This window comes from Rana temporaria, chromosome 9, assembly GCF_905171775.1.
Source record: "Rana temporaria chromosome 9, aRanTem1.1, whole genome shotgun sequence".
In the NCBI taxonomy this organism is placed as follows: Eukaryota; Metazoa; Chordata; class Amphibia; order Anura; family Ranidae; genus Rana; species Rana temporaria.
Window position 1 is genome coordinate 36347936 of NC_053497.1, and position 26634 is coordinate 36374569.

A 26634-nucleotide genomic window follows, 5' to 3' on the forward strand; every position below is an offset into this window, starting at 1 on the left:
TTTTTTACCAAAAATATGTAGCAGAATACATATAGTACTAAAATTATGAAGAAATTTGATATTTTTTAAAATTTTTATTGGATAGTTTTTTTAGCAGAAATTAACAGTATGCATTTGTCATTAAAAGTTACTTTTAAATTAAATTTAGATGGATTTCAGTTAATGGCAATATGTATGCATGAAAGAAAAGCCTTCTTTCTGAGCATGGCCACCAATAGGCAGGAGAATCAGGTTGAAGTCAGGCTCTGTGTGAGGCAGAGGTACTGACTGCCTTGCACAAAGGAGCAGATACCGGTCCTGCTGATGGGTTAAGGACCTTCTACGGCTCTGTCCAGCTCTCCTACAGTAACTGCCTGTCTCCTGGAATCTCCTCCATGCTCCTGAGACTGTGCTGGGAGACACAGCAAACCTTCTGGCAATGACATGTATTGATGTGCCATCCTGGAGGAGTTGGACTGCCTGTGCAACCTTTATAGGGTCCAAGTATCGCCTCATGCTACCAGTAGTGACACTGACCCTAGCCAAATGCAAAACTAGTGAAAAACGGTCAGAAAAGATGAGTAGGGGAAAAAAAACGTCAGACACCTCCACCTGAAAAACCATTCCTGTTTTGGAGGTCGTCTCATTGTTGCCCCTCTAGTGCACCTGTTAATTTCAATTAACAGCAAAGCAGCTGAAACTGATTAACAGCCCCCTCTGTATACACTCCTCCCCTCTGCTACTTAAAGTGGAGGTTCACCCTCAAAAAAAATTCTGACATCACATGGAGTCGAGCCATCCTACCGACAGAATGCCGGTGTTTTTTTTTTTTCTCAGCACATACCTCGTTATCACGATTTTCACCCCCCCGGCGATCCCGCGGGACTGGGCGTTCCCAAGCACTGCCTGTGATTGACAGGCTTCCGAACGGCGCATACTGCGCGTCACAGGTTGCCGAAAAAACCCGAACGTCGGTGCGGCTCTATACGGCGCCTGCGCACCGACGTTCGGGTTCTGTCCGCAACCTGTGACGCGCAGTATGCGCCGTTCGGAAGCCTGTCAATCACAGGCAGTGCTTGGGAACGCCCAGTCCCGCGGGATCGCCGGGGGGGTGAAAATCGTGATAACGAGGTATGTGCTGAGAAAAAAAAAAAAAAAAACACCGGCATTCTGTCGGTAGGATGGCTCGACTCCATGTGATGTCAGAATTTTTTTTGAGGGTAAACCTCCACTTTAACTGACCAGATCAATATCCCAGGAGTTCTGATTCAAAAGTGTCCCTTTAATTTTTTTGAGCAGTGTATTTAAAGGACTCCATACAAAACATTCAAATTGGAAGCCGATTACACAGATAGCTGTGAGCAGGTAATTTATATTTGATGTTTTGGTATTAGCTTACAGTTTGAAGGGTCAACATTTAGGCTCTGAAGCGGTCATCCTGATTAGTAATGAAGGCTTTGGGGTGGTCATCCTTATCCTGACTTTACTACCTAGTGAGACACAAACCTAGGACAAGCAAGCAACTAGTGAAATCTGAAACTCCCATCCTGAATTTGTTGAGCCATTCCCATTTTTGCTTGCCATTACACATTTTGTGCAATACGCGATAGATGTTCCTGCCTAAAGCGGAGGTCCACACAAAAAATGAACTTCCACTTTTCGGACCCCCCCCTCTGGTGTCACATTTGGCACCTTTCAGGGGGAGGGGGTGCAGATACCTGTATAATACAGGAATCTGAACCCACTTCCAGGCATAGACTCCTGCAGGAGTCACGCCTCCCCCCCCCCGCTGTCTTCTGGGGAAACACACAGGCTTCACTTCCGGATTCCCTCACCGAGGATGGCAGCGGGGGCAGCCGAGAGACAAGCGATTGCTCGGCTTCGGCTGCTGACTTCGCAGGCACGCTGGACAGGCAAGTGTCCGATTATTAAAAGTCAGCAGCTGCAGCATTTGTAGCTGCTGGCTTTTAATATTTTTTAGGTGGACCTCCGCTTTAAAGTGGAGCTATGGGCAAAATTTGAAATGACATATAATGCAATCTGTCACTTGTGTTAGCAAAGTCAGTTTTTCTTTTATCCAAGTCCCTGTACCATAAAAAGAGACAAACAAAGCAAACTAAATCATAGCTACATTCTCCTTTTCTTTACAGTAAGGGAAGCTGCCAGCTTAGCCTTTGATCAGCAGTTCCAATGGTGCCTGTGGGCAGCTGAGAGTAATGTCAAAGTCAGGCTACCAGGAAAGACATGGATCCAGGAGTGGTCACACATACAAATTTCCTGTGTGCTAGATGCGTGTACAAGCAGTGCGCAGAACGTTAACTGAGTGTATTAGTGGTTGATTAACTAAAAGTGGTATTAAAGGTTTGAATATATAAAAAAATTTAAATAACAAACATGTCATACTTGCCTCCACTGTGCAGCTAACTTTGCATAGAGTGGCCCCGAACATCCTCTTCTGGGGTCCAACGGCGGGTGTCTCGGCTCCTCCCTGCTTCTGATAACCCCCTCTGAGAAGTGCTCTCCCAAGGGGATTTCCTTGCAGGCACGCTCCCGCGTCCTGTATTTGGCGTACATCGCCGCCGAGTACAGGACTCGGCCCCGCCCCCAGCGTCATTGAAGTTGATTGACAGTAGCGCGAGCCAATGGCTGCACTGCTATCAATCTATCCAAATGAAGAGCTAAGAAGTCTGGGCCGAGAAGAGCTGAAAAGCCAGCGCGTTCTCGATGCAGGACTTTCGATGGCTCAGGTAAGTAAATGGGGGGGGGCGTTGGGGCCTGTAAGTATCGGATGTTCTTTCACCTTAATGCATAGGATGCATTAAGGTGAAAAAACATATTTTACAACCCCTTTAACTACCAAGATCCTATTTTCCATTCCAACACTCCTTGCATGAGTAGCAAATAAAGAATTGGACTTACCTGAATTTTTTGCCGCACTCAGCTTCCCGCAGGTAGTCACACTCCCAGGACAGCTCTTTCTGCAGGACCTGAACACTGTTCTCAGGAAACAAACCTGGGCAAAGATAGAACAGACAGATTTTACCTGACTGCTTACTATTATGTGGCAAAGCAAGCTATACCGGCTCTAAATGTCTGCAACTTATTTGTTTTTTAAGCCCAAAAACGTTTTACCTTAATTTCTTCCCTTTTTTTATGAAACCCAAACTTTTCATGCAGAGAATAGATTGGGGTAAAAAACCTTCAGCCTTTACAACCACTTTAAAATGTTTTCCACCAGAGTTCCACTAAACCACTTACTTCTAGATCAGGGGTCTCCAAACTTTCTATACAAAAGGGCCAGTTTACGGTCTTTCAGAATTTAGGGGGGCTGGACGAGGACCAGTGGGAGTAAACAGTGCCCCACTCTCTGGTGTCACGTGGAAGGAATCTAGTGCCCCACTCTCTGGTGTCACTGGAAGGAATCTAGTGCCCCACTCTCAGTGTCAGTGGAAGGAATAGTGCCCCACTCTCAGTGTCAGTGGAAGGAATAGTGCCCCACCCTTAAAGTCAATAGGATGAATTGTGCCTCATTGTTGGCATCAGTGGGAGAAATTGTGCCCCATTGTTGATATTAGTGGGAGGAATTTATGCCCTTTTGATTGTGTTACTGGGAGAAATAATGCCCCATTAATAGTGTCAGTGACAGGAATTATTCCCCATTGTTGGGGTCAGTGGATGGACTAGTACCCCAAGGACCAGATAAAGGCAAGATAAGGGCCACATCCACTCCCCGGACAGCAGTTTGGAGACCGCTTCTCCAGATCATAATAGTTCATCTTTACTCATATGCAGTGTTTACGTAGACAGAACATTTAAGTTTATTCAAGACAAAATAAATCAGGTTGCTCACATTGTGCAATACCTACACATTCCTCCTGGTTTCATCTCTTTGCCCCAATACTACACATACTGATAAACACAATAAAGTCAATACAGAACACAAAGGGGTGAATTGACAAAAACTGAAGCAGACAGAATCTAGAGCAGCTGTGCATAGTAACCAATCAGCTTCTATTTACATCTTATTCAGTTGAGCTTTGAAAATAAAAAGATAGAAGTTGATTGGCTGCCATGCACAGCTCCTCTAGTCTTGGCAAATCCCCCCCAAAGACATCTGAAGTAATTTCTGTAAAAGTCTTATTTTCTAGGTAAAATGGTTTTGCTGTAATTGGGGCACTATATGGCACAGTGACAGCCATAGAAGACACACATGATATTTACTCGCCAACAGCAATCATTATATAAAATCTTGTATGTTGTTTTAAGGGCCCTTTCACACGGGCGGACAAACGGACCGTTTATTACAAGTCCGTTTACGGACTTGTAATGTATCCCTATGGGATTGCAGACGTTAGCGGATGATGCATCTGCTAACGTCCGTAACAATACGCGTCCGCAAAGTTCCGCTTTTTCAGACGGAAGAAAACACTATTTTTCTTCCGTCTGGCGGAACGGATCGGATGAATACGGACACACGGTCCTTATTCATCCGATTCCCCATAGGGGAGAGCAGAGCAAAGACAGGGCGGTCTCTGCACAGTGTGCGGGGACCGCCCTATCCGCCGACAGCTCAGCGGGGATTTACGGAGGATCCCCGCTGAGCCGACGGACACACACGGGGCGGATCAATATGGATCCACTCCGTGTGAAAGGGCCCTTAGGGTTTCAACTGAAGGATGAATCACTTGTTACTCGGTTGTGGAATGCCATTACATTGTAACTCTTACCATCAGGCAGAACGAGGCTCATCTTGAGGACCGACAGTAGATTGTCCACATCACTCCTGATGCTCTGAGCAATTCCTGGATACTGAATGGGGAGATGGTGGGAAAAAAAGAGATATAGTAGTACAAAGAACTACATTCACATGGTGTACTCTTAACTAGCACATGGAAGAATATGTACATAGGATTTTATGTGTGGAATTAACCACTTCAGCCCCGGAAAGGTTTTACCATCCTTAACCATTTGAAGCCCAGACCAATTCTGACACTTTGCTCCTACATGTAAAAAATAAGATTTTTTAAATACAGCTTACCTGTAAAATCCTTTTTTTGGGAATACATCACAGGACACAGAGCCTTAATTACTTAATGGGATGTCCCATAGCAATGCTAAAATTTGAGGGGAGGGAGACACAGATCAGAATAAGACCGTCACCGAGCCAGAGGATCTATACTGCTGCCTGCAGCACACTACGCCCGAAGGCGGCATCCTAGTACCCTCTGACATCTACCTAGTAGAATTTAGTAAATGGATGGACCAAAGACCAAGTAGCAGCCTTCCAGATCTGAGCCATGGAGGCCTGGTGATGCACTGCCCATGAAGCACCAACTGCTCTAGTCGAGTGCGCTTTCACCTGAAAAGGAGGGATCTTCTTTTCGAAACCATAGGCCTGAATAATGACTTGTCAAATTCATCTTGCAATAGTGGATTTTGACGCTGCCTGGCCCTTCTTTGGGTCTTGTGGCAGAATGAATAGACAATCAGTCTTCCTTATCTGAGCCGTAGCTTGCAGATAAACCTTTACCGCTCTTACATCTTGAGAGCAGGGCTCAAAATTTCAAGTCTTGAGCCACTAGCCAGGCCTCAAGGGTTATTTGCCACCAGTTGCCCCACCCAACCCCTACCCCACCCCCAATTCTCCTGCTAATCACACACTCATAAATGATTTTGTAAAATGTTTTATGCAGAATTAAGTTGCAAAAATAAATATTAACAACTTTATCAGTTCCCCTCAGCGCAGCCTCGCCGTCCCCACCATTGCAGCCTCACCGTCCCCACCATTGCACCCTCCCCCGTTATCCCAGGTCAGTGAGGACCCCCTGAGTGGATTTCCCGATGAATGGGACCCGTGTGTGTGTGTGTGGTGGGGAATGATGAGGCCGCTCCAAGCCTAAGAAGATTATACAGATCCTTCCCAGACTGAACAAAGTGCAGCTTTCCTGCAGAACTCACCCTCCACATCCCATGTATGGGGGCAGACTCCGGGGTGCGCTCCTCTATAGGTCCATGGTGTGGATGGGACTTCCCGATGGATTCCTCTATCTCTCTGTGACACCGGGGGAGGAGGGTGACACACAGCTATACACACACACACACACACACCGGGGGGGACTACAAGTACCAGGGAGGAGACACACAGCTATACACACCGGGGGGACTACAAGTACCAGGGAGGAGACACACAGCTATACACACACCGGGGGGACTACAAGTACCAGGGAGGAGATGCACAGCTAAACACACCCGGGGGGGGGGGGAGAATACAAGTAAGAGGGAGGAGACACACAGCTATACACACCGGGGGGACTACAAGTACCAGGGAGGAGACGCACAGCTATACACACCGGGGGGACTACAAGTACCAGGGAGGAGACGCACAGCTATACACACCGGGGGGACTACAAGTACCAGGGAGGAGACACACAGCTATACACACCGGGGGGGGGGGGGGGGGAATACAAGTAAGAGGGAGGAGACACACAGCTATACACACCGGGGGGACTACAAGTACCAGGGAGGAGACGCACAGCTATACACTCCGGGGGGACTACAAGTACCAGGGAGGAGACACACAGCTATACACACCTGGGGGACTACAAGTACCAGGGGGGCTGCTGATTGGTGGCTGCATTTCTTCTATTGTATTACTAATTGGAGGCTTTACAGTGAACTGTAAAAGTGAAGAGGAGAGTCGTTCTCCCAGGGAGCATAGAGGAAGAGAAGAGCTGCGCATCGCAGAGCGGTATAGCACGCCGTTTCAACTTACATTGAAATTTTCTCCACTCTGCCCACAGCCTGCCTCCTAACCCGAGGCCTGCAATAGACAGAATGCGGGTCCAATGCTGAAATGTGTTGTCTATCACAGGCGTGGGGTCAGGAGGAGGCGGGGCTGTGGGAGTGAGCAGAGCGGAGGAAATTTCCAATGCAAGTTGTAACAGCGGGCTATACCATAGCGAAGGTAGCTTCTGTAAAACAGACAACACCAAATTCAAATCCCACAGGCACACGGGAGACTTAACCGGCGGATTTAAATGCAGTGCACCCTGAACAAATGCCCTGACTAGGGAATGAGAGGCAAGCGGTTTCTGAAAAAAAATACAGACAAGGCCAAGATTTTGCCCTTTAACACTAACCTATCTAGCCCTGTAAAGAAGAAATCAGTATACATACCTTTTCTGAAGCCGATTCGACCCAATCCCACACTGAGCTATCAGCGACGGCTTCACTGTGGAGATGGGAGCAGAGGGCACAGCCGACAACGGAAGCCCCATAGTAAGTCTATGGGCAACGTCACTCCCCATTCATTTCCCAGCCATTGTCGGCTGGGTCCTCCTGCAGAGCTTCTGCCGCTGGAGACCGGACCAGAGCGACTTTAAAAAAGGTATGTATACAGATTTCTTCTTTACAGGGCTAGAAAAGTTAGTGTTAGATCGTGGATGTCTGAAAATGTAGTGATCTTAGTGTTAGGGTGGACTTCCACTTTAAAGCAGAGCGCTGTGTAAGTATAAAAACACACATTAGTCCAGTCACATAAACTTTAAAAATATATAACAAATAAAAAAAAGGTACTATAATATCCGGTACTATAAGACTATAACATAACCACTTATTTTCTGTCTTTATATTTTCTTCCCAAAAAAGGTACTGCAGAAATGATACTGGTAAGCAATCAGGTTCTACAGACTTATGGAGTGAACCAACAGGGCAACCTAGGCAGGCTCCATGGGCCCAAGGAATGTCCAGGGGACAGCTACAACCTTCAAGCTCCTGAATTAAACCAGGCAGATAAAGTATGTGAAAGTTCATGTGCAGATGTCTGTCACTTCACAAAGAAGGATTTATTTGTAGGAAGTTGGTTTCTAATGGGGTAGGCTATACCAGTACAGACAAAGGAAGTTTCTTCGTACCCTTTGCAATTCTTATCAATATGAATTAAAGAGAATTGGGGGTGGGGGGAGGCAATGTTGCTACTGTGCTTACGGCCCCATTCTGCCTTAAGACCAGTCCCTACTGGTGCGATGTCTGAGATCGGATGGGATTCTCACCGCAGATCACATGCGATCTCTGTGCAATGCGATTTCAGCCATACAGATAGTATGGCTGCATTTGCATCAAACTCGCACAGGACCCTTTTCTGGTCCGCAGCAGAATCGAGTCGCATGGGTCTTCACACTGATCTGATTCCTGTCCGAGTTAGCAGATTGCACTCCGATATGCGAACTGATTCGGGGGTGTCATTAACTTTTAACTGACACTCCCAGCAGTTCCCATAGGGCAGTGTGAGCTGCCGCCGGGAGACACGCGATGCGGGAACCCGCATAGGAGTCGCAGGGTTCCTGCATCACAGCAGTGGGAACCAGCCCTTAAAAAAAGTGTTACTAAACCCACAACAGTAAAGTCAGTCTGTATATACAGTAAAGCATGCTTGTTATACTCACTGTGGATCCTAAGGGGTTATTCTTCTGCATTGTGTAAAAAGGCTGTTTGATCTGGTTTTTACAGATCCTCCTCTTCTGTCAATGCCTCCAAAACAGGTCCGGATAAGACAGTAACTGAAGTCAGGCTGCACATGCTCAGTTTGGTGTGTATTGCTAGAGGGGTTTTTTTTCCCCCTTGGGGTGCATGTGATCAGCACAAGGCCAATCAGCACTGTCCAGACAGAGGGTCAGGGTTCATGCAGCTTCATAGGACAAACTGGGGAAAATGAAAACTCCTCCTATAAGCTTTAATCAGGCACTGATGGCAGTCACAAGACTGCTGATAAGAAAAGGTATTTAGCAGTTTATTTTCACTGAAATAATTGCATTTCCATGTTCTGTGTAATGTGGGAGACCAGATATGGTGAATGCAGGCTCCTGTGTTTAGTTACACTTTAATATATCCAAGACCCCTTTCAAACCGACCCTAAACAGCTGCTGCCGTTTCTCCAGTGGGAAAGCTGGAGCGGTGCGCTAGCAGGACGGGGAAACCGCCTCCAGAGGCGTATTGCGGGCGGTTTTAACCCTTTCTCGGACACTAGCGCGGGGGGGGGGGGGTAAAAATAGCGATGCTTTACCGCCACTGCACCTCCCGCCCCAGTGTGAAAGGGGCCTTAATATAGGGCTTGACATATCCCAGGTGCCAAGTTGCCATGGCGACAAGAAATTGCTTTCTGGAGGCAGGGCTGCCACCCAAATGCTCCACACCCCCCGCACGTGGTCCCCCTCCGCTATGCATCCTAGGCTCCACTTGCCCATCAGTAGAGGGGAGTGAGGAGAGTGGCCACACATCTGTTTCCCTCCGCTTCTTGTTGCTGACCCGAAAGTGACATCAACTCTGGGTCCCCGGTTTTCATGGCCATGAGAGAATGTAATGCAGTGTGAAGTGAAGCACAGGGGAGACATGCTAGGTCTTTTAGACCCTGCATGTCCTGTTAAAGAGAACCTGTCACCAATAAAAATAATCACATAGGGGACCCCTATGTCCCCTATGTGATGAAAAAAATAAAGTTAAAAGTAGAAATTATTTTAGCCCCCCCCCCCCCCCCCCCCCAACATATAGGCACGTACAAACGTAAAAGCACGTGTTGGGGTGCCTACTCCTGAAAATGGTGCCTCTAAATACTCTTCTTCCTTATCTTCAGGCCGGTCATGTGACTCCCAGCCACTCTGCTACTCCGATCCAGGGCTACAGCGGGAGGGGACAAGATCTCCCTCTGGCCGGGAGTAACGTACTAAAACCTTTATAGTAATAGTGGCAGGGAGGGGGGCGGGGGGAGTTTAGACACAGAGCTGACAGGCAGGGAGGGGAGAGAGGACAGGAGAACTGTGAATGATGGAGACACGTAAATTGATCACGGTGTCAGGGCTCAGCATCCATGATAAACCATGGTCACTTTACAGGGGGGGGGGGGGGGGGGCGCAAAACCAGGCAGGATCAGACAGGTTTTTTTTACAGCTTAGAGAGGGGCAGGTTAAATAGCACAAGCACTGTACTGTTTAACCTGCTTATTATAAGGAAACAGGATTTCTTTTTCTTTTTTTAGGGTTAAACACTTTGGCCTAAAATGATTTATACTCATAGGTCAAGGGATATTGATAGGGACTTTGAATCAATATCCCTTGACCTATGAGTATTTATGCTAACTGGCCCCAAGCAGCCATTGGTTTATATTCACCTGGTCTCATCCCCTATGAATTAAACAGGATGCTGGCACATTTAACCAATTATATAGCAATTCTAACAGAGGCCATACTATTCCTTTTTGACTAAAATGATTTATTTTAAACGTGTGCAAAAAAAAAGAAAAAATTGGCTCTGGCAGCAAAAAGGTTAAAGAATAAGTTCACCTTTTGGAAGATTTGACATGTTCCACCCATAAGATTTGTTAGTTAGAAAAAAAAGCTGGCTCCTAACTTTTTTATCTGGCTCCTAGATTCAAAGCAAATTTGACAAGCCCTGCAGTAAACTCACCTGAATCTTCATAGCCACCTCACGCCCATCTAGCAGCCTTGCGAGGTGTACCTGACCAATAGAGGCTGCTGCAAAGGGTCGCTCCTCAAAGTATTCCAGTTTGTCTCTCCAGTCAGGGCCCAGTTCCTCATCTAGGACTTTCTGTGAAAACAAAAGGAATAAATAAATCCCCATTATCCTTCTGGACAAATATAACCTTAAAATTGTCAGTAAACCTGGAAACGCGGCCACACTCACCGTCATCTGCCAGGCTGGCATATAATCTGCACTCTGTCTAACCCTCTCAAATATCTTCTGCAGCTGTGGACTAATGAAACTATTATCTGTGGATCAAACAGATACAAAAAATTATAAAATATATGTTTTATTGACCCAAATATTCAAGAAGCAGCAATAGAGGCTCAAAAAGAACAGGATGAATGAAAGAGGAGCAGGGAGATCCTTGCACTGCAGGTCCTCATGTGCGGCTTTCTTTCCAACAACGAAAAAAATGAGTGCTACAATGGTAACATAAATAAAACCTAACTCCAAATCTTGTGAGGCTAGCAGTCATAAGCAGTAGTGCCTTAGATTAGCCTTTTTCAACCAGGGTGCAGAAGCACCCTGGGGTATCTTCAGGTTCCCTCGAGGGTGCCTTAGAAAGCATTGTATATAAGCCAGCAGGTAGTTCAAACCTGCCTTTTAGTTACAAAGTTTTTCATTATGCACCATTACACCCTTGCCGGTGTTGTGACGAGAAAGGTCCCCCGTTGAATAATGTTCGCCGTGTACTGCGCAGGCGCAGCGCTTGCGCAATACGAAGCACTACGGAGCCGCTGAAAGGCTCTGAACATTAACAGCAGACCACTTTGTGCCACTTGCTCCCGATGCTTGTGCAACTCTGCAAGGGCCGGATATAATGTTCATTAAAGCATGTGAGGGGCGGATGCCTACAGAAGAGGCCGTATTTAATAATGATGGGCCGAGCTGATAAATTGGGGGTGGATTTCTCAATAATACATCGGCCCCTTTGAGAAATCCACCCCCATCGTATGAGCTCTGCCCATCATGATACAATACGGCCTCTTCTTTATGCATCCGCCCCTTGCAAAGTTCAATGCAGAATACACCCGGCCCTTGCAGAGTTGCACGAGCATCGGGAGTGTGTGGCACAATGTTGCCTTCATTGCGAAGGAGCCGTGTACAGCTGATAAACAGCTGTTCATGTTCGGAGACTTTCGGGGGCTTCGTTGTGCTTCGAACTGTGCAAGCGCTGCGCCTGCGCAGTACAGGGCGGGCATTATTCGACAGGGGGCCTTTCTCGTCAGAACACCGGCATCCTAATAACCAATGATTCAATTGGTTGATAAGGAAGTTGGGCGCCTGAACAGCATCCTTGTTTGCTAATCCCCTGTCCCTCTTCATCAGCACTGGGGTCACATCGGCTGAGTGAGGGAGAAAAACATAGGGAAGAGAGAAACATTGGACTACTAGTCAGTACAAATATGTAATGCCGGGTGTCCTATGTTGCTTCGTTATGTAAAACTTAAATTTTTTTACACTTTAGAATGGGGTGTCTCAAGAATTGCAGAATTTTGAAGGGTGCATTGACCGAAAAAAGGTTGAGATACACTGCCTTAGATGATCTTACACTTCAGATATACAGCTATGAGGCTCATGGCGCAGGAAGTGCACTGCCATTTTTCAAGAGGAATTCAAGACAAAAAAAAAAAAAAACATTGTGGGGTAGGTACGCCTGTACACAAACAGACACTTTGGGATAGATTCAGATAAAATTTACACCGGCGTATCCATAGACACGCCGCGTAAATTCAAATCTGCGCCAGCGTATCTACTTTCTGTATTCAGAAAGCTAGATACGCCGACATTAGCCTAAGATACGACTGGCATAAGTCTCTTACGCAGTCGTATCTTAGGGTACATTCTCACGCTGGCCGCTAGGTGGCGCTCCCGTAGTTTTCAGCGTAGAGTATGCAAATTACCTACTTACGCCGATTCACAAACGTACGTGCGCCCGGCGGTAGTTTTTTACGTCGTTTTCATAGTAACGTTGCTCCTGCTATTAGGAGGCGCAGCCAATAAAAAGTATGGACGTCGTTCCCGTGTCGAAATGTGAAAATTTTACGTTGTTCGCGTAACTCGTCCGTGAATGGGGCTGGACGCCATTTACGTTCACGTCGAAACCAATGACGTCCTTGCGACGTGATTTACCGCAATGCACGTCGGGAAATTTTAGGGACGGCGCATGCGCAGTACGTTCGGCACGGGAACGCGCCTAATTTAAATGATCCACGCCCCCTAACCGGATCATTTGAATTAGACGGGCTTGCGCTGGGGGATTTACGCTACGCCGCCGCAACTTTACAGGCAAGTGCTTTGTGAATCAAGCACTTGCCCGTAAAACTTGCGGCGGCGTAACGTAAATGTCATATGTTACGCCGCCGCAGATTTGCCCGATTCTACGTGAATCTGGGCCTTCGTTAGTTGTGCTAGAACAGGTATGATCTGGTTCACATAATATCATTAACCGCTTCAGGACCACCCCACGAATTTATACTGGGGCAGAGCGGTCCTTCAGCGCAAAATCACGTACCTGTAAAACTACCCCCATCATATTGCCCCATCCAAATTGCCTCCATCCATATTGCCCCCATCAACATCGCCACCTTCATAGTCCTGTATTATAAATCATTAGTAGATGGGGTGGCTGTTCTGTCCCCCGGGTTCTGTAATCAGAGCTGAACTGCTCCAGTCCTTCCCCCACTGCCTATCACTATGTATAAGAAGATTTGGTAACCAAGCCAACAAAAGCCTGGTTACCCTTTTTAAAAAAGGCGCCAAGCCATTTATGCCAATGAATGGCATAAATACATGTACTAAACTGTACACTCATAATTAATGAGTGTACAGTTTAGTGCTGGATGGGGAGGAGTTCAAAATGTGGGAGGAGCTCCACTTTAAGCGATGGGACTGTAAGAATGTAAACATGTTTTTTTTTTAAAGGCGCCACATACTTGTATTGGATTTGTATACTAAGCCTACTGGCTGAATTTCAAAACCAGGAAGAGGCTCCTTTAAGAACAGATGTCAGTTAGAAGAGCGCACCGACCAGAGGTCCAGTCAGTTGCTCTGTGTACTACCAACGGATAACAGGAGCTTTTGCTTGGTGAGTTTTTCTTGTAATTTGATCCGATTTTATCAGATTTAATTGCAAATTTGGGGGGGTAATCCACAAAAGGGATACGCCGGCGTATCTACCGATACGCTGTCGTATCCCTGTTTCTATCTATGGAACTGATCCACAGAATCAGTTTACCATAGATAGGCAGACGATCCGACATGTGTAATTGAATTACACTGTCGGATCTTAAGGATGCAATTCTAGGCCGGCCGCTAGGTGGCGAGGCCATTGCGGCCGGCCTAGAATATGCAAATGAACGGCGATCCACGAACGTTCCGACGGGCTAAATCTACGTCGTTTACATCGAGTTACGCCGCATAAAAATAGGGCTGAGTCCTATTTGACTAAGCCCTATTAAGTATGGCCGTCGTTCCCGCGTCGAAATTTTCAACTCTACGTCGTTTGCGTAAGACGTTCGTGAATGGCGCTGGACGCCATTTACGTTAACGTCTAAGCAAATGACGTCGGAGCGACGTCAGTTAGCGCCATGCACGTCGGGTAAGTTACCCGACGGAGCATGCGCAGTACGTCCGGCGCGGGGGCACGCCTAATTTAAATGGGAATCGCCCATTTGTATTAGGAACGCCTTGCGCCGGACGGAGTTAAGTTACACCGCCGCAAATTTCCAGGTAAGTGCTTTGTGGATCGGCACCTAACTTGGGAGATTTGCGGCAGTGTAACTTAACTCTGAAAAGTTAAGTTGCGCTCGGCGGCTGTGGATCTGGCCCTTTATTCTCTCCCTATTCTTCATAATGAACCGATTTAACCTTAAAAAGTTTTTTTCTCAAAATAACACCAAAGAGAAACGTATGATAGGAGATATCAGTGTCCATCTTGCAGATATCCCACCCGAGATGCTCACAAGAATCAAGAGAAGTCTCTGGGCTTTTCTGAGCGATTGCTTCAGAGCCATTATGGGATTCTTTGGTGTCGGCTCTAAAGTCAATGACCACCAGCAGAAAACAGAAGAAGACCTGAATGGTAAGTGTTATAGATATTAATAGATACCAAGACATGCAGAGCTAATCCATTTATAGCCCCTCCCCCGACACACACTTCAGGCTCCCGTCTCAGGAGGTCAATACATCATCACAACTCTATCTGTCCTCAAACCCCTTGTGCCACTCCACCCAATTGATGGTTGTGAGTGCTGAACCCATGATAGTCACCCCCATCCCCCTCACCTTACCACATTTTTCTGGGAAGTCCCTATGTAGATATTTATAGCTAGATTCAGGTAGATGTCCGCAACTTTGCGGCGGCGTAGCTTAAGGAATTTAAGCTACGCTGCCGTAAGTTAGCGAGGCAAGTACATGATTCACAATGTACCTGCCTGCTAAGTTATGGCGGTGTAGCCTAAATCGGCGGGCGTAAGGGCGCCTAATTCAAATGAGTTTGAGTGGGGCGTGTTTTATGTTAATGGGGCTTGACCTTACGTTTTTTACGAACTGCGCATGCGCCGGGTGCCTACATTTCCCAGTGTGCATTGCGGCCAAGTACGCCGCACGGGCCTATTGATTTTGACGTGGACGTAAACGACGTAAATCCCTATTCACGGACAACTTGCGCAAACGACGTACAAATTTCGAATTTTGACGCGGGAACGGCGGCCATACTTAACATTGGCTATGCCAACTAGGGCCTAGCTCTAACTTTACGTGTCCTATCTCTTACGTAAACGGCATAAATGTACTGCGGCGGCCCGGGCGTACGTTCGGGAATCGGCGTATCTACTGATTTGCATATTCTACGCCGACCGCAATGGAAGCGCCACCTAGCGGCCAGCTGAAATATTGCAATCTAAGATAGGACGGCGCAAGCCGTCGTATCTTAGATATGTTTAAGCGTATCTCTGTTTGAGAAAACACTTAAACACAGGTCGGCGTAGATTCAGAGTTAGGTCGGCGTATCTACTGATACGCCGACTTAAAGCGGAGTTCCGGCCAAAATTTCACTTTTTATATATAAATACCCCTGTAATACACAAGCTTAATGTATTCTAGTAAAGTTAGTCTGTAAACTAAGGTCCGTTTTGTTAGGTTGTTACAGCATTTAGACACTTTATAAAATAGAAATTGACTGGGGCCATCTTAAGTGTGGGCATCATGAAGCCAGACTGTATGACTTCCAGTAGTGTAATAGGTTTCAGATCAGGTTTCAGCACATGTACTGTCCAAGTCACATGATTCTCGAGAAGTTACACCCACTACATTCCCAGGAGTCTGTGCGGTGTAGGTTAGGAAGCTTAAAGCGGTGGTTCCCCTAAAAATAAAATGTTAACATTGCCTTTCCCAAATAAATTACGATTAGAATCGGCCGGTTTTATTAAAAAAAAAAAAGGTCCGTACATACCGTTTGTTAGATTCGTTCCCACCGCCACTTCCGGGTACGATGCTGGCGGTGGGCATTCCTAATTGATTGACAGGCATCCGACCGACGCATACATCGCGTCACAAGATGCCGAAAGAAGCCGAACGTCGGTGCGCATGCGCCGTATAGAGCCGCACCGACGTTCGGCTTCTTTCGGCATCTCGTGACGGGGTAAAAATTACCGCACCAGCCAAGCAGACACTGGCTGGAAAAAGCGCCCAGAGGCGATTCAGTTCGCATGCGTTGCGCTATACAAGTCATTCATTCATTCATTCATTCAATGTATGCGTCGGTCGGATGCCTGTCAATCAAATAGGAATGCCCACCGCCAGCATCGTACCCGGAAGTGGTGGTGGGAACGAATCTAACAAACGGTATGTACGGAGCTTTTTTTTTTAAATAAAACCGGCCGATTCTAATCGTAATTTATTTGGGAAAGGCAATGTTAACATTTTATTTTTAGGGGAACCACCGCTTTAAGCACCTAGGTGCAGGAAGTGGGAAGATTAACTATTCTGCCTAGCAACAACACTTTGAAGGCATCTAAAAAAAAAAAAAATTCTTAAAGGACTAATGAAATTTTTTTTAAACTACTGATGTAATGTTATATTTATGGGTGGAACTCCACTTTAACTCTTTCTGAATCTACCGAATAGGATTTTTCTCTAAGTACCGTATCATTTATTTGCATTTTCCATTCTCCTAATGTCAGGGGATGTGGAGACATACATTTTTGGGCTATAAGTTTACGGGCCAGAAAAAAAAAAAAAAAAAAAAAAGAGTCCCAGCTACATGGGTGTTTTCCGGGATGTGAGATCCATCTATCATACATAAAAGGCATCCCCCGAGTTCTTCCATCAATTCTCTCTTAACCATTTCAGCCCTGAGCCTCGTTTTGAGATTTGGCGTTTACAAGTTCAAAACAGTTTTTTTTTTGCTAGCAAAATTACTTAGAACCTCCAAACAATATATATATATATATATATATATATATATATATATATATATATATATATATATATTTTTTTGTAACACCATAGCGAATAAAATGGGGGTCATTGCAATACTTTATCACACCGTATTTGCGCAGCGGTCTTATAAGCGCACTTTTTTGGGAAAAAATACACTTTAAATTAAAAAATAAAACAGTAACGTTTTTTATATTGTGAAAAATGTCACGCTTCAAAATTGCGCCTGCTCGTAGAACGGCAAATTTTTTTTACCCTTTAAAAATTTCCATAGGCAACGTTTTAAAAATGCTATAGGTTGCATGTTTTCAGTTACAGAGGAGTTCTAGTGCTAGAATTATTGCTCTCGCTCCAACGATCGCGGCGATACCTCACATGTGTGTAAACACCGTTTTGATAGGCGGGCGCTGCTCACGTATGCGGGCGCTTCTGCATGCGAACTCGGCGGGACGGGGCAGGTTTTTTTTTTTTTAGCTCTTATTTTCAGTGTGCTCCTAAAGCCGGCGATAGACAGTTTGAATCTCGGCCGGTTCAGCCAGGACCAGCCGAGATTCTAACCATGTATGGGCAGGCTAATTACCGCCAGAGGTTTCATGCGATTATTGCCAGCCAGTGGGTCGGGATGAGTGGCAGGCAACCAGCATTTTTTTTTTCACTTTATATATTTATTTATTATTCTTTCCATATTATACATATAGCTACATGTGAGTGGGCACAGAGCGGATACAAAACCAAAAACCGTTACCTATACATTCATCTTGTCAAAATTTACAAATGCTTTCGCCCTGATCCATTCCGTAAACCATTTCAATACATTTTTCCGCCATGACCCTCTTCTAACCCTCACGGAGAGATGAGTGGGGACTTCTCCCTATCCCAGCTCCCCCCCCCCCCAAAAAAAAGGGAGGAAAAAAAATATATATACAGTTGTGTTCAAAATTATTCAACCCCCCAATGCTGTAAAGGGTTTTAGGGAATTTAGTGTACATTTGTAATTGTATTCAGAATTAAATCCTACAAGGACTTCTTAAAGAACCATATTCAACTAAAATGACATCAATTGGTTTTGTAATACAGTAGTAAATGTTTCTATTGTGAATTCTTCATTAACACAATTATTCAACCCCTTAAAGACTACCACTCTGAAGAACAGAGGTTCATTGAAGTGTTTTCAATCATGTATTGAAAACACCTGTGGATGTCAGGGAGCAGCAATAAAGCCTAATAAGCACCAATTAGGCAGCTTTAAAATGACTGTGATACTCAGCTCCTTCTAGACATTTACTGGTGTGGTTACAAACATGGGGAAGTCAAGAGAATGGTCCAGGAAGACAAGAGAACAGGTGATTACTCTTCACAGGAAGGGCAATGGCTATAAGAAGATTGCAAAGATGTTAAACATACCAAGAGACACCATAGGAAGCATCACTCGCAAATTTAAGGCAAAGGGCACTGTTGAAACGCTACGGCCGGGTACACACGGGCAAACATGTACGATGAAACCGGTCCGTCGGACCGTTTTCACCGTACATGTCTGCCCGAGGCTTTCTGTACGATGGCTGTACTAACCATCGTACAGAAAGCCGCGCGTAAACAATACGCGGGCGTATTGACGATGACGCGGTGTCGCCGCGACAATGACGCGACGACGTGGGCGGGCCTGCCAGTTAAATGCTTCCACGCATGCGTCAAAGTCATTCGACGCATGCGAGGGATGGCGGGAGCTCGGACATGTACGGTAGGTCTGTACAGACGACCGAACATGTCCGAGCGGGCAGGATTCCAGCGGACTGTTTTAAAACAAGTCCAGGAATATTTTTTTTTTCAAAATTGTTTATTTATTAAGAACAGGAAACAGGCCCGCCGGAACTACAGCGGCAACATATACAGTACAGCCACAATTGTATGGGCAAGGTAGAGTACAAAGAAATACAGTACAGGTAGGGGTGGGCATTCATCCCATCTATTACAATGCAGTTGACATCATACGTATTTTACCCATTTGTTCCCATCCAGTAATCAGCTGCCCAGCCTACACAGCTCGCAGTCTGTTTGCCATGGTCCCACGGGACCGCCACCCGTCACTTTTTTTAAGGAATAAGGTCTAGAGAGGGAAAAAAGAGGTTAGAGGAGGTAGCCTAAGGGAAGGCCAGAGAGTTGCCGGGTAAAGCCCGGTTGGAAAGGGGGCAGAGAAAAAATAGCAGATATGGGGGGGGGGGGGGGGGAGGGATCCGCAGACATGAACTTACATTTCGCCCGAAGTGTTCTATTAGTACCGAGGGCCGTCTAGCTAGATAAGCGTAGTCGAGCTTGCAAGACTCTTCTGAGATTTCTAGTGCGCTCCTCTAAGTGCTTGTCCCTCATCCGAGTACTTAAATATATTCCAGAGCTGCCACGTCTTAGAATATGTTTCGCTTCTGTTTTGGCTCGTAAGGATCAGGTCTTCCAGTCTGCTGATGTCATCCACTCTCCGCAGCCACATGGCGACCGTCGGGGGGTGGGGAGACTTCCAGCACAGTGGAATGCATGCCTTCGCTGCGTCAAGAAGGTGGCGGATAACTGATTTCTTATATATACGCATAGGTACGTTGTTTGCGTGCAGCAGGAAGTATGCCGGGTCGTCGGGTATCACCCGGTCAGTAAATTTTTGCAAGATTGTTCGCACTTCTTCCCAGTACGGTCGTAGGGTCGGGCATGTCCAAAAGACATGCAGCAATGTGCCTCTGTCTGTCTGGCATCGCCAACAACGGTCCGACGTTGTCGGGAAAATCTTACTCAGAAGGGCCGGGGTCTTGTACCACCTTGTCATGATCTTATAATTGGTTTCTTGCACCTTGGTGCAGATTGACGATTTATGTGTAAACGTAAGGATGTGTTGTGCCTGCCCCGACGAAAATGTACACTGCATATCTCGCTCCCACTTAGCCAGACTTGGAATTCTGTAGTCCTCCGCCGGCGTGACCAATATTGTGTGGATAAGGGACAGGGCATGCGGCAGCGTGCCCGATTCCGAACATATCTCTTCAAAAGTTGAGAGAGGGTGGTCAGGTCGGGTGGGGGGGGTCATTGTATTCAGAAAATGGCTAAGTTGTTGCGCACGCAGGAAGTCCAGCTGAAATTGACCCGTTGGGTCCGTGAGTTCTGTCGGTGTTCTCCACCAGCCCGCCACACTGAAGTGAGAGGCCTGAAATAGGCCAGCGTCTCTTAAGGCGGAGAATTTTGCATCCCGCATGCCCGGCTCAAAAGAGGGGTTCCCTAGTATTGGCCGTAGCGGTGAGATCCCCGACGAGAGGTGCGATTGTGTCAGAAGTCTAGCGCAGACTTTAATGGTGGTCCCTATCAACGGGTGGTTTTTAGATGGTTTCCGTATTGCCGCTTGGCACCACGGCGCTCGGTCCAGAGGGGTCTCACACTGTAATTGTTCCAGTGTCAGCCACAATTTAGTGGTCTTGTGTCTGCACCAGTCTACAAGGCGGTTCAGATGTGCTGCGTGGTAGTAGGTCCTGATATTTGGCATGGCCATGCCACCATAAAGCTTAGGGAGGGAAAGGACCCTCTTATGAATTCTAGGGCGTTTTCCGGCCCACAGAAACGTCGTGAACGCGGTCTGGGTTCGCTTGAAGAAGTCGACTGGTATGTGGATAGGGAGAGCCTGCAAGAGATATAGGAATTTTGGCAGTATGGTCATCTTGAGGATGTTGCTCCTGCCAAACCAGGAGTGGAATCCCGAGGTCCTCTGTGTCAGCAGCGTCTGGACCGATCTAAGTAGGGGCGGGAAGTTTAGTTTATATACTTGGGAGATCTTTGGTGGAATTCGCGTGCCCAAGTAGGTCAGGGCCGTATTCGTCCACTTCAGGGGGAAGCTGCTACGGAGACTAGCCAGTTGTGCCTCGGTCACTCCCACCCCCATCGCTTCTGATTTTGTGAAGTTTATTTTTAAATTTGACAATCGCCCATATCTCTCAAATTCTTCCATTAAGGTGGGTAGGGATATTGATGGTGACGTTAACGAGAAGAGCATGTCGTCAGCGTACGCTGATATTTTAAATTGTTCTTCCCCTATCTCTACACCCCTGATGTTTGGGTTTAATCTCACATGTCTCAAGAAAGGTTCCAGGGACAGAGCAAATAGTAGGGGCGAGAGCGGGCATCCCTGTCTGGTCCCATTGGTGATTGGAAAAGGCTCCGACAGTGTACCATTTGCTCTAACTCTAGCTGTCGGGTTCGTGTACACCGCCGATATCCAGTTCATCATTTTTGGTCCTATTCCTATATGTCTCAGGGTGGCGAACATGAATGGCCAGCTAACCCTATCAAATGCCTTTTCGGCGTCTGTCCCTAAAAAGACACAGGGGGTTTTTGTTGTCGTGGCTACCTGGATCAGATTCAACACTTTGACAGTGTTGTCTCTGGCCTCTCTAGTCGGGACAAATCCGACCTGGTCGAGATGTATTAGGTCTGGGAGATGTTGTTGGATCCTGGTTGCTATTATCTTGGTGAACAATTTAAGGTCCGTGTTCAACAGCGAGATCGGGCGGTAACTACCGCACTGTCCCGGGTCCTTTCCGTCTTTATGTATCACAGCTATTTGTGCTTGTAGAGTGGAGATGTGCAGTTTCGACCCGTCACTTAGGTTATTAAGAAGTGTCACCAAATGGGTACCCAGGGAGGGAAGGAGGGTCTTGTAATAGGCAGTGGTTAGTCCGTCCGGGCCCGGGGCCTTATTCAGCTTGGTCGTACCAATTGCAGTCGTAAGCTCCGAGAGGGTGATCGGCCCTTCTAGAAGGTCCCTCGTCTCTGCGGTCAGTGTCGGCATCAGCGAGGAGGTTATGTAGGTCCCTGTCGTGTCAGCGTCTGGGATCGGGGGAGTGGTGGGTAGGTTATATAGAGTATGATAGAAGTCTCTGAATTCTTGAGAGATGTGTTGGGGCGTTGAGATCTTCCGACCTCCGCGGGACATGATATGTGGTATGTAGGCTGATGTATTTTGTGCGCGGATAGCTTGGGCAAGCATCCGTCCGCATTTATCGCCTGACTCATATACTTTACGTCTACATATCTGAAGCGTCGCCTTAGCCTTAAATTGCAGTAGTTCAGTGACTTGTCTGCGGGTAGTGTCCAAGTCAATGCTAAGTTGTGGCGTCTGGGCCTGTTTATGCTGTGTTTCTAACGTCTGGAGTTTAGAAAGTAGCGTATTCAGTTGTTCAGATCTCATTCTCTTTATCCTAGCTCCGTGCTTAATAAGTATGGCCCTGACAACCGCCTTATGGGCCTCCCATATTACTTCCGGATTACTATCTGGGGTAGAGTTCTCCCTGAAATAGTGCCCTATTTCCCTTACTACTTCCGTCATGGTGTCTTGGTCTTGTAAGAGGGATTCGTTCAGTCGCCATGGGTGTCTCTGGGCGGGTTGTCCTTCAGACAAGGCGTAAACCAGCTTGATCGGAGCATGATCCGACCACGTGATGGAACCTATTGTGGTGTCCTTAACGGCTGCTAATTGTCTGTGTGGGATCAAGAAGTAGTCAATCCTGGAGTAGGATTGGTGAGGTCTGGAGAAGAAGGTATAATCCCTCTCTCCGGGGTGAAATAGGCGCCAGGCATCTATCAATTGATTGGAGTGTAGCAGTGTCTGGATGTTTTTCCGCAGGGCCCCAGAGGTCGAGGACACTCCTGAGGAGGTGTCTTCATGTGGTGACAAAGGAATGTTCAAGTCGCCCCCTACCACCAGTTGTCCCTCTACAAAATTGGTCAGTTGTTTAATATGTCTTGTCAGGAACCAGTCTTGTCGGTCGTTTGGGGCGTAGATGTTCGCAAATGTAATTCGCGTCTCTCCTATTTTACCTTTTAAGAATATAAAGCGACCCTCCGAGTCTAGTTTCACGTCACCGTGCGTCCACGGCACTTTCGCAGAGATCAGTATGGATACTCCCCTGGACTTGGACCGCTCATATGTCGAATGGTGGACTTTGGGGTAATATTTGTTTTTTAGCATAGGGTATTGATTCCCCTTAAAGTGCGTCTCTTGTAGGAGGATAACGTCCGCTCGCAGGCGGCGCATGTCATTCAAGAGCATCCTCCTCTTCTCAGGGATATTTAGGCCCTTGGCATTGAGTGATACAATTGTTAGTTCGTCCATGTCTGCGGATATGGGGGAAAAAACTGGAGTTAAAGAGGGGGGGGAGGGGCCGTAGGGCGGTCAAAGAGTAACCACACGGGCCCCGAATCAAATGGGATGGGGAGGGGAAGAGGTTAAGATCTAGGTAGAGAGAGGTAGGCTACTGCTCCCGAAAGAGAAGGCTTAGGGCAGTAGGCCGCTACTAGGGTGTGCGGCACCAAGTAAGAGGTCTAATTTAGCCAAACGGGCTAAAGCGCTCTCCAGGTAAACCCTGGATATTGAGCACGGTCCTATGTGGGTGGTTGGTTGAACAGAGCCTGCGGAGCAAGCCCACCGGCCCTACCAACCCCCCCCGGCTAGTATTTAAAGTTGGATCAAATGTCGGCAAAACAATCGAACAAAACAGTGCAATTTAGTAACATTTATAATCTTTATAACATTTATAATCTTTAGTAACATTGCTAGACCCGGCATTGCTACCTCTGAGCCCCTCAGTCATGTGAGGGGCTTCCGGTCTGTACGGCCAAAAAATATGGTCTGACCAACTAATAGTCACCCCCAGATCTTACGTGAAAAACATCGTTCAGCGACCCTCATCATTCTCAGCCTCCCCCGCCCCCTCCTGGACCATACACATCAGAGTCTTCTGTAAGACCAGTAGGGGTCTCACCATCCCCCGCCCCCCCCTCCCGCCTAGTAAAATGTCTCGTCCCCCACTCTTGTCCTGCGAGCGTGTCATTTTGCTGTGTATTCTGCCCCAAAACCCTCACGGACATGATCACTCCGATCAGGAATTCACAGAGGTTCGGGGGTGGTGGTAGTCTGGGTCCTGAGCTCCGTAAGTCCCAACGGAGTAAACACGAACCCAAGTACAACAGGGGGTATCAGAGCTCAGGAAAGTCACCTGTTAGGGCGCGTCCTAACAACGCGGGGGCCCATAGCTACACCCAGCTCGGGGCTTCAGCATAAATCTCCGATTCCTGAACTGTATAACCCGGGGGCTCACCTCTCTCTAGTCTTCAGCAGGAAAGGTGGGAGCTTGGTATGCAGGGTGAGGGGGGTATGGTGGGGGCGCGTTAGCGAAACATAACAGAGGTTCCTCTATCTGCTCCGGGGGCCGTATAAGGCCTGTGAGGGATAGGGTGGGAGTCAGACGGGGTGTATCGAAATGGTAAGAGCATGGGGTGCTGGCCAAAGGCCTACTCACGTCTCTCCTCCCCGGACGGCGCTCGCCGTCTTCGTCTGCCGCCTCTCTGCTGCCTGGGTTGTGCTGCCATTCTATAGGTGGAAGGGCCAGACCTGCCGACGGAGCGTGGTTGCAGTTGGAGCCAGTCGGGGACGTCTATTCGTTCCGCGTCCATGAATCCGAAGAGGGCCGGGAGATCCGCTGGAGTCTGCAGGGTGAAGGCTGAGCCCTCCCTCCGGAAGGAGACCGACAGCGGGTAGCCCCATCTATAGGTGAAACCATTCCGTCTCGCCAGATCCAGGACAGGGCGTAGCATGGCCCTACGTCTCAAGGTGGCTCTCGAGAGGTCCGGGAGGATCTTGACCTGTGCGTCTTCCAGGAGTCTGTCTCTGCCGTCCCATGCGTTGCGCAGGATTCGTTCTTTCTGGGCGAATCGCAGGAGTCTACATATTACGTCGCGCGGCCTGGCTGGATCTGTTGATCTCGGGCCTAAGGCCCTGTGCGCCCTGTCGAGCTCCACCTGCGCCGTCGGCTCGTCTAGTACCGTGCGGAACAGCTCTTGTAGCCTCTCCTCCAGGGTCTCCGCCTCCACAGTCTCCGGTATTCCGCGTATCCGCAAATTATTGCGGCGGCTGCGGTCTTCCACTTCCTCCAGGTGGAGCTGGAGGGTGACCGCTGCGTCTCTGTGTTGGTCCCTGGATCTCTCAAGGTCTGCGACTCTTAGCTCCAGTGCGTTAAGTGATGTCTCTCCTGTGGTCACTCGCTCCGCTATCGTGGTAACCTCTTCTCTCACCTCCTGGAATTCCCGGCGGTGGGTCTCCTCCAGTTTGAGGATAAGGGCCTCGATGTCCGTTCTCGTGGGTAGGGCCCGCAGGAGGGCCCGAATATCCTGGTCTGTCTGTGGGTGTTCCGGGGACTGCGACGGGGAGTCCATGGTGTCCCAATTTGTGGGTTGTGCTGACGCCTGTCCGTCCCTTGGTTCCGTTGGCCTCCGGGTGTCTGATGAGGAGACTCCCTCACTCCGCTCCTGGTTCAGTGCCAATGGGACTCTTACTGTGCCTCGTGGCGTCGTAGCTCGGGCCCCGGGAGAGATCTGCTGTTGGGTCGGGAAATAGCGGTGTAAGTCGCCCGCAAATGCGCCAGATCGGGTCACTCGGGTGTGCACTCTCCTTCCCTGTTTTTTGGAAGATTGCATGCCTGTTTTGATGGTCTGGTAGCCGGCGGAGGAAGGCTCAGGCCAGGAGCTCAGATGAAACACAGCTTCACACGGCCATATCCAAGCCACGCCCCCCGCGCGCCTAGTCCAGGAATATTTGTCCGCTGGGAAAAGGCCCGGCGGGCAAATGTTTGCTGGAATCCTGCCCGCTCGTGTCTACACACGACCGAACATGTCTGCTGAAACTGGCCCGCAGACCAGTTTCAGCAGACATGTTTGGTCGTCTGTACGGGGCCTACCTGGTCGTGGCAGAAAGAAGATGCTGACTTCGACTGCTGTGCGCTACCTGAAGCGTACAGTGGAGAAAAGTCCCCGTGTGACTGCTGAGGAACTGAGAAAAGATTTGTCAGATGTGGGTACTGAAGTTTCTGCTCAGACAATACGGCACACACTGCGTAATGAAGGCCTCCATGCCAGAACTCCCAGGCTCACCCCCTTGCTGTCTCCAAAGAATAAGAAGAGTCGACTGCAGTATGCAAAAGTCATGTGGACAAACCACACAAGTTTTGGGATTGTGTTCTGTGGACTGATGAAACAAAATTACAACTGTTTGGGCCCATGGATCAACACTATGTTTGGAGGAGGAAGAACAAGGCCTATGATGAAAAGAACACCTTGCCTACTGTGAAGCATGACGGGGGGTCAATCATGCTTTGGAGCAGTTTTGCTTCTGCAGGTACAGGGAAGCTTCAGCGTGTGCAAGGTACCATGAATTCTCTTCAGTACCAGGAGATATTGGATGACAATGTGATGCAGTCCGTCACAAACCTGAGGCTTGGGAGACGTTGGACCTTTCAACAGGACAATGATCCCAAGCATACCTCCAAGTCCACTAGAGCATGGTTGCAGATTAAAGGCTGGAACATTTTGGAGTGGCCATCGCAGTCACCAGACTTAAATCCGATTGAGAACCTCTGATGGGACTTAAAGAAAGCAGTTGCAGTGCGCAAGCCTAAGAATGTGACTGAACTGGAGGCTTTTGCCCATGACGAATGGGCGAAGATACCCGTAGATCGCTGCAAGACACTTGTGTCAAGCTATGCTTCACATTTAAAAGCTGTTATAACTGTAAAAGGATGTTGTACTAAGTACTAAGATTGAATGTCACTTGGGGGTTGAATAAAACTGATAATGATGTGAGCACAGAAAAGACATTTG

General features: G+C 47.7%; 1 protein-coding gene across 1 annotated transcript in view; it reads right to left on the reverse strand.

Annotated features, from left to right (window-relative positions):
* COQ8B (coenzyme Q8B) overlaps nucleotides 1-26634 on the reverse strand; it is a 73188-nt gene that overhangs the window by 14764 nt on the left and 31790 nt on the right. Inside the window, exons 7-10 of the mRNA XM_040323167.1 lie at nucleotides 10675-10760; nucleotides 10438-10578; nucleotides 4707-4788; nucleotides 2899-2992 (exon numbers count right to left, since the gene is read on the reverse strand). Coding sequence (XP_040179101.1) covers nucleotides 2899-2992; nucleotides 4707-4788; nucleotides 10438-10578; nucleotides 10675-10760 — 403 coding nt within the window. The remainder of the gene's footprint in view (nucleotides 1-2898; nucleotides 2993-4706; nucleotides 4789-10437; nucleotides 10579-10674; nucleotides 10761-26634) is intronic.